The sequence below is a fragment of the Trichoplusia ni genome, chromosome 6, assembly GCF_003590095.1.
Source record: "Trichoplusia ni isolate ovarian cell line Hi5 chromosome 6, tn1, whole genome shotgun sequence".
NCBI classification, from domain to species: Eukaryota; Metazoa; Arthropoda; class Insecta; order Lepidoptera; family Noctuidae; genus Trichoplusia; species Trichoplusia ni.
The window spans coordinates 10,190,651-10,202,814 of record NC_039483.1 but is presented as its reverse complement, the minus strand read 5'-3'; the positions used below and the strand labels follow the sequence as shown (position 1 = coordinate 10,202,814).

The 12,164-nt window shown below is 36.1% G+C and overlaps 1 protein-coding gene across 1 annotated transcript in view; it reads left to right on the top strand.

Annotated features, from left to right (window-relative positions):
• LOC113494852 overlaps positions 1-12,164 on the top strand; it is an 81,059-nt gene that overhangs the window by 63,659 nt on the left and 5,236 nt on the right. Inside the window, exon 5 of the mRNA XM_026873353.1 lies at positions 9,974-10,205. Within this exon, the coding sequence (XP_026729154.1) occupies positions 9,974-10,205 (232 nt within the window). The remainder of the gene's footprint in view (positions 1-9,973; positions 10,206-12,164) is intronic.

The following is a 12,164-nucleotide window of genomic DNA, read 5'->3' as shown; positions in this document are numbered from 1 at the left end:
TAATTTAGAATTAAATTATAATATGTCAATACAACGTATTATCTGTAATGCCAATTTATATACGTCCCACTGTTGGACACAGGCCTTTTCCCGTATAGGAAAGGTTTGAGCATTGGTCGCCACGCCAGCTCACCGCGGGTTGGCAATTTCAGATTCTAACATTTGAAATCAAGGTTTCCTTTGCCATTATTTTGTGGTGTCTGAGAATAATTAAGAAAGTACATTATAATTTTGAAAATGTCACAAGACTGCCTGTTTTCAAATCGAACCTGCAACTTGTCCATACAACCGGAAGGCCACCACGATTGTAACATAAATGTATTAATTCAAAAAGCAACATTTTAATGCCAGATGCCGTTTTATTGATAAGCATCCATCACATGAAGTGTAGTTGGAGAACTCTTTTGAAATAATGCAAACTTCCAACACAAGCAAAACATACCTACTTGAGCAGAGCGAGTATCTAGAGTGTAGTGAAATAAATCTACATATGAAATAAGATCCTTTGCTAAGGTCTAGAAAATTTCATTTGCATACGACTGGAACCGAACAAGTTCGATCCGCTACAGTGCGAAGCTATGCAATAAATCTTTAATCAATGACAAGTAGGGTTAAGGTTTTTTTGATACAGTATAGTGGTAAGTCTTGCTATACTGTTTCAGGACTAATTTTAGCTTTCAAACACACCGACAAGGCGAAATAAATTCTTAGCTTTTCCAGCATAATACTCGTCAGGTTAAAAGGAAATCGTTTTAAGCTTTCTTGTATCTTTAGCACAATAGGAAAGTATTTTATATTTAAATTCTTTTCTTTTTCCTAAAGAGGTTTTTTACTAAAGAGTACAGTTTATGTACTTTGTTTAATGTTGTTTTAATGACCTCCTCTCTTTGTTACCACTGTATGTCCTAGTAGATAGTCCACATACAATAGTCTGTTACGTCTGATTTTTCACAAGCTTTTATTTTGTTCTGTCCTTTTGTCGGTCTGTTTGCCTGTCAGTTTGTCATTAAGTCTTGTAAGTTGAATTAGATCGAGTTATTTTTGCAGCATTATGCGTGACAGTGCAATATTATCTCATGACATAGGTGATCGGTTGCTGGAGCTGGAAGGCCATAGGAGCTCCGCTAAAACCAACATCTATTTGAGACCCTTTAAATTGCCTTGACTCGAAATATAAATAAATAAGAAACAATTTAAAAGCTAATGTTTTTTTTATAATTGCTTGTTATAATTTTTTTCCCTTAAATATCTCAGCAAAATAAAAATCATATCCCAGCGAATCAAAAACGTTTTATGTTATCTTATAAACGTTAAATTTTGTTTTACTCGTAATCAATTCTACTTAAAATTAATTTCCCTTATTTAATAGGACAGTGAAGGTAGAAGTTATCAATAACAATAACGATAAACGAAAACACTTTAACTTTTGCAAACGGTTGCTAACTTTGTGTCAAACCTCAATGGACTTCAAATAAATTAGATTTGAAAGTCTGTGTCTGACCTTATTCCAAACACGCCGTATTAATATTTTTGTAATAATGTTATAACAGAGTGGCATGTGATAAATAAAATGAATATTATCGAAATCGGGACCGACAATCGGGATTACTCAGATTTATTTTTTAACGAGACTGAAATAGATTTGTTTCAACAATTTGTAGTTTTTGTCAACTTTTACCAAGGGTCTAGCGATTTTTGTCCCTTTTCTTTTGCATTTTTAATTCTTTATACGTCAAAACCATTAATACTACGGAAAATAAAGGTTATCAACGTTTTCTTTTAAATGTTGTTTGTTTGAAACGTCTATTTCTTTAGATTATTATACAATTAGGCGGTACAAAATACTCAACACAGCATGACCACGTTTTACAATTATCAGACATTTTAGCCGAAAACAATTTCTCAACATTCACTGTGACAGTCAGGTCCACGAATTCCCAAACTCTAAATTGAACATTTCAAACTCGATCGAAATGATTTTAATCTGATATAACAATGGCTGTCTGAAATATTGGTCGTCTTAACACGTTTGTCATACGGCTCGGTTTGTTTTGTTCAATTAAGTTAGAAGTACTAACTGTCTGAGTCTGGCTAGACTTTATCTGATTATGAACCTATGTCCCGGCGCTGTCATGGAATTATAAACACGTTGTCGCGTTGGCAAACTTTGTTATTGTGATTGGGTTACATTGTTTAGTTATGGCAGACAAATACCAGGCGCTCAGGGATGCAAGGTGATTACAAATACCAGCTGGAAATTTGTTTGAACTAACTTCTAGTAGCACAAATAAAAAGATAAATCAAATCATATTTTTTTTTTTAAACCAGGTTTTTTTATAGGTATGGTCAGGGGGAATTGAGTTCGTTCTTGAAAATTAATATTCATACCTCTATTAACCTAAAAACCTAGTAACAACTGCATCGTATTGCCTTCATTTGTTATAGCACTTGCGGTATTTCACATACGATTTATCATACCAGAAATTAAAACAGCTCAACATAATGTATATCATCAATCTTCAAAAACGCAAGGAGGTAAATAAATACCCGAGTCCTGACAGCTTTAGAATATAAATAACACTGCAATTTAATACCGGGTTCTGTTTCCGGGTTCAACTCTTGATTGGAGAAGAATAAGAATAAAAATGGAGCCACTTTATGTTGAGGTTTATTTGTGGTTTGCGTTGGAGCGGATCTTAAAAATCAACGAGAGAGTGAATTGGAGAGAACTCTTGTTAGTGACTGATCTTTGCAATGCTGTGTTGGAAAATAATGCTTTAAGTTAACAAATGTGAAAGTTATGTAATCTGCAATAATCAATGTCTAGTGAGTGAAGTGTAAAGTGCTAATGGGAAAAAAAAACAAAAATTAAATCTGATTTAATTGTGTCAAAATCCCAACTATGGAATTGAATTAATCTCATGGTTACTGGTTTTTAGCGTAGTACCATGTTTGAAAAATTGTGTGTTATGCAGTGTCTGCAAAATGGAACCCGTTCCACATCATTATATTTTGTTAGGCACGTCACATCTGTCAATTCCGAAAGGCATCAAATATATGTTTGTCATTGATCGACGCCAGAATTTGTTTGAATTACACGAGATGTGCCGACGTCTGCGATCGCGCACTGAATATTGATACCAGGGCACCAGACATCATGAGGATGACAGACTGACAGCGCAACGATTTGTCACGATTCCTTCTCAAAGACTGGATTACTGGAAAATACTTGAATATTTTTCTAACAAAATTCTAGTTTTTTGAACCTCATCAGTCATCGTTAAACTGAAGTTGCTGATATTCTATTTTTGGGCTGTTTAAGTAAGTGACACGGGATGAATATTTATTAATATCGTGCTTTGAATTTAAATAAGGTCGCTCGTGTCTTCTTGAGCGTGCTTTGCGACCGTCTTAAGTTTTAAGTAAGAAATGGCACACACAAAATTCTCAAGTGACCATTCATTAAAATGAAAATTATTCAACTCGAAAAAAAGAAAATTTTTTACTCATCCTCTGACTTAATACAAACTCACATTATAATGATATTAATATTAAATTTAGTACCTGACATCGCTTGTTTTTTACCATCTAATATCCATTTCAACCATAGGTACTCACTATACATGTAATATAACCGCCAATAATGTTGTTATGGTTATATTGTCTATGAAATGAAAAATGATTAGCGCATAATTCTCAAGTACAACATTTAGCAACAAGTTGCGAACTTCTAAATATAGTCTCATTTGTAGGCACTCAAACAACTGGTGTAATTAGTTTAATGTAAAACGGGAAGCTGGAGGTCTGGCGAGTTCATCAGTTAACGTTTTTTCACAGAAATAACTCGGATCCAGTTTGTTTCATGAATTTTCAGTACTGAAGTGCTTAAGTAGGAATTCGTTGGAAATATTCACTTTGAATGCAAGTTTTAAGCCGTTACGTGTTTGAAAGCTGTGTAGGATATTAATGTAAAGATGTTTTGCATCGCACGCGCATAAATAAGAGGTTATGTTTGGCTTATAGATGAAATTATGAATGTTACTCATCCAAACGCTAATTAGCCAGCTTCACATGACCTAAATATATATCCTAAAGCGTAAGTACAATATTTACTTTGAAAAAAAACCATCCGAAATTTACAACAAAGTACAACGCAATCGCAAAAAATACGCCATATTTTTTTCAAAGGTTATAAAGAAAAATGTAACGTTTACTTTTGGGTCGACCCTCTCTAGAAGATTATAAAATAACAAACACCCTTTATAACATAAATATATATCAAATCTGCTGAGATCCCAAACACAAACGCAAATATTTAATCCGGCTAAATCTCATATTCGCTACGTCACGCTCAACAACCAACCGTCAATATTACATTTAATTTGAAACAGCTAATCATCAAAAAATCTCATTAATTTTGTAGACCCTTTGTCCGCGGATTATGGGGCAAGGTCTCAATAAAGGAAATTAAAACGTTACGCAAAACGATCAGACCATTGGATTTACTTTTGTGTTGCATGTAATGGCGGAATTGTGTTTAATTATTTAAATGAACTGAAAACAATTAGAATTACGATGGCTGATGACGGCTCGAGGAAATTAGTGTGCCGTCCATCGGAGCCCGAGTCATTACTGCGGAATTGTTGGCTTTAAGGCTCTGCGCCCACCAGCGCGGATGACAGGATTAATTTACTTTTCTGTTTCCCCTCAAAAGGGAAGCCCAGCAGAGTTCATCGGAGAAAAGAGTTGATTGGTATTTCATAATCCGGACTGGGAACGCACAACCATCGCACAATGTGATTGGATTGAGAAAAGAATGAAGATTTATTTGAGATTACGAAACCGTTGGGAGTTGCTTTGTGTTGCGTTTGCTGACAATAATAACATTATTATGCTGTATAAGATTTGACTTACACCTATGATTAATGACCAGCGACTGGCAAATTTAGGAAAACTCGTCGTATTTGGTTGTTCGCGCCCGAGTTAGTGGACCCGCAATCTACTAAGAACAAAACTTTCCAAACCGTATAATTTGTGTACGGACATCAAATTATTTAATTGGATGAACGACGGCTCAACCCCGAACTCGAGTGAGGGGTATAAACTATTGTCACAGCCCTCGACCCTGACCCAGTTCTTACGAACTCATTATAAATTTGCTCGGACTTCCATAATACATTATGTCGGCTAAATTATACATGTATGATAATTTTTACACCAAATTATAATAATAAAAGAAAATTGTATATTTATGAGTAAATCATTATTTTTAAGCTGATATTGTGTGCTTTTTTAGTTATTTGAATTTTTGTCTTATGATTTAATAAGCAGAAAGAGTGGTTGCAATATCAAAATATTATACCAGTTGCAGGAATTAAATTTTATAATCTCAAATCACTAAAGCGCATTCTTTTATACAGCGGAGCTAATTTTTATTAGAGCGTACTTTGTTCTCTGCAGCCGATACTGACATGACAACAATAAAAATACGTGTCGGTTTTTTTTTTTTCATGGATGCTGGACGGATTCAAACTGCAATCTTGCATAAGCTAATCGCTGTTACAGTTTAGTATGCGCATATTGATATCAGCTAACGTCAAGGTGGAAAAACGGCCCTGGGTTCATCTGACTCTTCAACTGTTCCAACAACTGCCCTTACCTAAATTGAATGAAATAATACACTACCGACTAGTTTCAAAGCAAATTATAACTCACGAAATTACGATTTAGATAGTTAGAACTCGACCATCCGAGTGGAACATATAACTGGGGTATAAAGTTAAATATACGGACAATGTGTAAAGTTTGGCGCACACTAAGCTAAACGATTTATTCCTGCTGTGGGTAGTATTGTAGATCTGTAGTGTTGCTTACGCAGCGCTCACCATGTTATAATGTTTCGCAAGTTGCTATGTAAATCCTAGTTTGGAGTTCAGAGTTATTAGATAAGGAAACTTTATAGAAGGGTGTACAGGTTTGTAAAAGTTTCGTAGATTTTAGTCACCAATTTATATTTTTACAATAAATATTTTTTCTAAGCTATTTGTTTTTTTTATTTTTGTTATCTGCTCAAACAACATCGAGATTGTTTGGACTTTTTTTTCAATCTATTTTGCAAATAATGAAAACAAAAAAAAATAAACTCTACAAAAAAAAATAACAAGTATTTTAAATCCAACCAATCCAAACACGACGTTTAAAACATTAACATTTAATATCAGTGAAAGTTGTCAGTGGCCTATCAGAATCAGATAGATGGACGTGGCGACCGCGGATCGCCACGGATCTCTACGGATCTCACGGATCCGGATTCATTTCTCATGAAAGCTATCAGATCCGATACGGCCAGACGAGCTGTGACAGATAACAGATGAATAAAAACTTTTGTATACTTCGTTTTAGTTAGGTTTTATTTGTCCTATCTCTTGCTGGTCGTAGTAATAAATTGTGTTAGGTAGATAGGAATTTATTACTTATCTAGAATTGGTTTTAGAACATTTGATTACGTTTGGTGATATATTCGTTTACGTTTATTCCCTGGTGAGGCCACGGAGGTCAAATAGGTTACAAGACTAAATTTCGTATTTTGTCCGGTCTTTCCATTTTAATTAAATGGTAAACTTGCGGTTTTTTTATGGATTTATATGCACGAGGCGCAGGTTCGATCAAAGAGCAGGCAAAGTACCAACATGAATGTTTAAACTTATATGTGGTTATGTACTTTTTCAATTAATCTAAGAGGTGGTCTCTTAGGTTAATTGAGAAAGTACATACCCAATTAAATAATAAACAATAAATACAAAAAAAAATAACAAACGGTGAAGGAAAACATCGTGGTTGAACCTGGATTCCAAATATTGGAAAGTGACATCGTCAATCCGCAGTGAGCTAGTGTAGTGATCAATGCTCAAACCTTCCCTATACTGGAAGAGGCCTGTGCCCAGCATTGGTACAAATGTAACCCGGTGTTATGTCGATTTTAATATCATTTTCAATCATTCTACTGTTGGTTATAAACTTCTATTAAGTTTGCCCACAATTTTCATCATAAGCCACTTGTTGAAAAACTAATGACTCACGGGTTTTTTCGACTCTTTCCTATAATTGTTTAGCATCACCGTACGTATTTTAACGCATCAACGCTCAGTCGACACAGCGCCCACACAACGCATAGATAAAGCCCGTGTAGCACCTCTAATGCATCGCGTGTCTAGTTGACACAATATTGCGATTATCGTATTAAGCTTTAATCCTTTGCGCAAGCTAAATTCTACCTTGATTCACCGCATTAAAGTCGGTATTCGTACAACTAACTGTAAAGTGAACCTCTGTACCTACAACTATTTATTATCCGGTGCTCTTTAATTAAAAGCATATTGACTCGCTTGTTTACTAGTTCGGGACAGTAAACACCTCAACACATCACAAAGTTGTCCGACAAACTGTCTCCGATGTATGGATCACATTTATTTGCATATAACAGTCGGGGATACGGCCTCTGAATACTAACCACTCCTTCAAGGGATCGGCGAAGCGCTACCTGACTCGCAAACTTGATATTTGAACGTATTATTAAGGAGCTTTGCCGATTTCGTCTCTTTTCTTCATTCCTTTTATGAAAAATTGTAAAGGTCTTTTGGAATTTACTTTTATAATGAAGTTGGCAGATAGATGTGGTTTATATCTTAGCTCTATTGAGGTTTTTCTAAAATACATGTTTTTTTAACGTTCGAATGTTTTATTCTGCTAGTCCTAAGGAATTTTCAAAGATGCTTACATGATTTAACGCCATAAATAATAAGTGTAACTTAATAACCTTCAGCACATTTATCAAAATAAAAATTATTCCCATAACAGACATCGAAATAAAAAAAATAAAAATTAGCAACGTAAAAACAATAATAATGCAAATTTGCATCATTGATTTTACAAAATACGTGATTAGTTCCAATATGACATTATAAATTTAAAACATAATTAAAATGAACAGCAACTTCAAATTACCTTTCTTAATGTCAATTTACCGTTATTTACCTTCGCTACTTAAAATGGCTTCCAGGAACCCGATATCCTTGGTACCAAGTTAAAATGTGTTGTAATTATTTCAATTAGAAGGGAAGAATAACGTTCATTTAACACGCGATAATAGCTCGTATTAACAGTAAATTGTGGGAAATTTTATATTTAATTACATCACGTAGTATTAGTTGCTGAAGTATTTGAAAATTGCGGAAAATTGTTTTATATGTAGGTATGTAGTAAGAGTGTCACTACAAATCTTGTCTTGGTTTAGTGTTAATTATTGTATAGTTAATCTGACGGTTAGCGTAAAAATCTTGAGAAAACTTGCAATGTAAATATAGAGAATTTTAATCGTCTACCGTTCAAGCCTACGTGCAACGAGGCTTCACAACAAGTGAGTCTGTTGGACAATGCTTTTAGTAGGTTTTTACCTAAACAGTAGGTTTAGTCATAAGCTCTACCTTTTCCTATCCATAGACACACTACAAACAGTTTTGTGGGGCGAAATTCCATAAAATTAGATGATAAATAATATTACCTACTATTTTGCCTTACCCGACCGAAGCGAAAATGTTCACAGCCCTTAACTGCGGCAAAATTAAATATTACCCATAGCATGGTGTTAGTTGGGGACAAGTCAGGGATTTTCCGAAGGGATCCCGCTAATAAAATCCTTAGAGACAAAGTTCTCGTGAAATTGCCTTTAACCGTTACAAATTGAAAGGTTTATCTCACATAAACCATTTACAGGTACTTATGTACGCTCGAGTTGACTCCGTGTAAGCCGTCGAAAGGCTGTGCATGGGACTCTACTGTTATATGAGTGGGGGGATTTTGAATCTTTAGTGATTCGTTTAATAGGTTTTAAACGTAGGTTACAATATATTACGATACGTAGGCTTTTTTATTACGATAACATATTTTTTCCAATGAATTTCAAGAAAGAGAAAAAACACAACATGAATTTCTCTTAAGAAAGTTTATTTTTGTATTAATTCAAGGAATTTTTTTGACCGCCTTTTTCGCATACCTATTACCAGACACACCTTATGCCCACACACAAAACTTATACCTAACAAGAAAAAACACTCAGAAAAACTACAACACAATAGAATAACTCAATCAATCAATGTATTTGCCGACGAAAATAGTGAATTTGGGTCAAGAATTCCCCACGTAAGTTATTCTGGAACCGAGACAAAGTTTTAAGTGATCAAATTGTCCGTAAGTGCACAGTTCGCTGACAAACAGACACAAATACTAACTTTCTGTATTCGTGAACAATAAGCCAACTATAGCGCAATCGAAGAAGCGGAGGAACTAGGTCCCTTGTTGATTTTTATGATTTTTAAACACTCAACTTGGAGCTTAGCTCTAAATGGAATAAAAACTTTAAAGGATTGGAAGCAATCTCCGGGGGCTGGGAAAGATCACAAGAACAATAAGTTAAGCAATCAAGAAGTTTAAATAAGAAACATCTTACTGTTATTTACGGGAAACACAAGTTTCTTAAGACTTTGATATAAGTGCTTGTAAAATATGATTTGTTTTCGATTTGATCCAGTCTGTTCGGCTTTTAATTAATCAGATTAGAATTAGTGGGAACGTGGAGGGTTAGGAATTTGTTAATCCAACCAAAGTAGTTTCATAGTAGTCTTAAAGTTTAAAAGATAGAAAATCAGATGACACTAACTGTATCGCGCACTGTGCTGTTTTTTGTTGAAACACATCTCTATACTGCCAAATTTCGAAAAGACTTGAAAAAAGACGAGTAATACTCGTAGAAATCCCGAAAATGAATCTGCCTACGCTAAAAACCCAATAATTAAGATGCGATAGGGATGACGTAGTGACTTTGACTTAAGAATAAAATGAAAGAAAAAACAGAATAGCCCATGAGCCTGTAATCGTTTTTAATTTCTAACCCTTTAACAAAATTTCTTTCCACCAGGATCCCCTGATAACAGCGGAAACCACGGTGTCGGGTGCCGACGGCGACGGGCTCCGGGCATCATGGCGGACTCTCCACGTGTACCCGGACGACTATCCGACGCACCGCGGGTACCTGGCGCTGCGGTGCCGCGCCACAGTTGCCACGCGGCCGCCGCACGTGCGCAGCATGTCTGTACGGCTGTACGTCGCGAGCCGACCCCATATATCCTCCTATATGTTTAGTAAAAATAGTAAGTGTGCCATTTAATTGTTAAATTATAACTTTCCAAGGAGTGAAAATCCATTTACCTATATAATATAAAAAGAAAAATATGCATTATTTACAAAGCGTCAAAAAAGATATCCTCATCCCTGCCAAAGTCGGGAAACGTGCCCAGAGCTGGCTGCATTGCCACGTTGTATGGCAATGCTAATTCTTTGGGCAAAATATAGACCAGCCTTCTGATCACGTGTAGAGTCGACCAAACGCTTTGCGAGTTCTTTATAAAGAACTCGTGCACCTGGTCCCCATGTCCCGAACGTTTCGACCCCAAACGGCTCAAAAATATAATTACCAACAAGGTTATTATATTTCCGCCGTTTTAGGGCTTCCGCGGCTCCAGCAGCAGCGCCCGGCGAGACCGCTGAACTTAGAACATGGGATGGCGCGAGGGTGTCGACGCATGTCGCGTCCCACACCAAAGGCCGACCCAATTTCCAAGGCAGCAATGACATTCCGTCAGGTCTCTTACCATCGTTGCGTACCAAACCATTGGGTTCTAAAACGGCAGGTACACCAGCAGTGACAAGAGCACGACGAATGATGTCATTAATATTTGCATGACGCGGTATACGCCCCGCGCTCCTGCCGTAGGACAGGCCATGATGACCAAGGCAATCGACTCTTTCACCGCATTGGCAAAGATGAGATGCGACACATTGTACACCCAAACGCAAACCAATGGCGAGCCGGAGAGTATTGTTATCCAACATCGTACCTATGTTGGCTGAAGGTAATGCCTGTAACCAGAGGCCCAATTCCCATTCTCCCAGAGCCAAGAGACGAGCACGCTCTGCAGTATTGAGTGAGGTTTCAACTAATTCATTCCGTATCAAACTGCAAAGCGGCTCATCCCATTGCCTCTGAGAAGAAAGTTGTGCGGGAAGATCCGTGCCCGGGCAGGACATTTTCCAACTATTTACTGCCTCGGACATGCATAGGATCTGAAAATCAACCAGAGAAAATTCTAAAATTTCTCTTGTCAATTTTTCAGTGCTATGGACCGAAGACAGAAACGCTGGCAAACTCAAGCTGGTAACTTTACGGATACCTAGTCCACCAAAACGAATCGGCAATGTGGCTTGGGACCACGCTCGGTCGTCCTAAGTCACATTGAGAATAGACGTTAAGGTGGACCGTATAATTTGGTCTACTTTTTCCAAAAGGGGTAAATGCATCCATAAATTTGAAGACCGGAGGAAGTATATAAATTTTGGACCAAAACAACAAAACCGAATCAAAGTTAAGGCCGAATGCAGAGAGATTTTAAAAAGTCTATCTGAAATAGATTGAAAATTTTGAATTTTATCATCTATAAATTGACTAAAGGATTCTTCTAATATTGGGGACCCTAGAAGGCGAAGTGAATATTGGTCTACAATTTTTATATCTGGGGCTAATGAATAGAATTTTTGTAATAATGGTTGATTTTGAATTAATGGCTGATTGTTCGGGATGAAAATTTCACATTTATTTGAATTATAATCTACCATTTCCAAACCTTTGAACTTTATTTTCAAAGTACCTACCTACTTAAATCTTAACTGAACAAAACAATTACCAGAACCCGGGCATATTTATAATAAATAGCAAAAGAAAATTATTGTTAAATATAACTTTTTCATACTTATACATATATCAGGATCGCCCGACTAGTTTCGGAACCAACCGGAGTAGTTAATCATGTATGACGCGGCAGCGTCATCGCAAGTCGATTTGCTTGTCATCTATTCTGTGTTCTTGTAAAGGTTGTTTATGATGAGTAAAAAAGTGTTGCTATGTATTCTTCTTGTTTGTAGTTTAGAATATCGGAAATTCTATAAAAACAGCTCTTCTCTAATAATATTAGTAGATAAATACTTCAATTCTAACTTAAATGATCCACTTTTGCCCTAATAGCAGATCCTCGCAAGCAAACCCGCAAGGGACA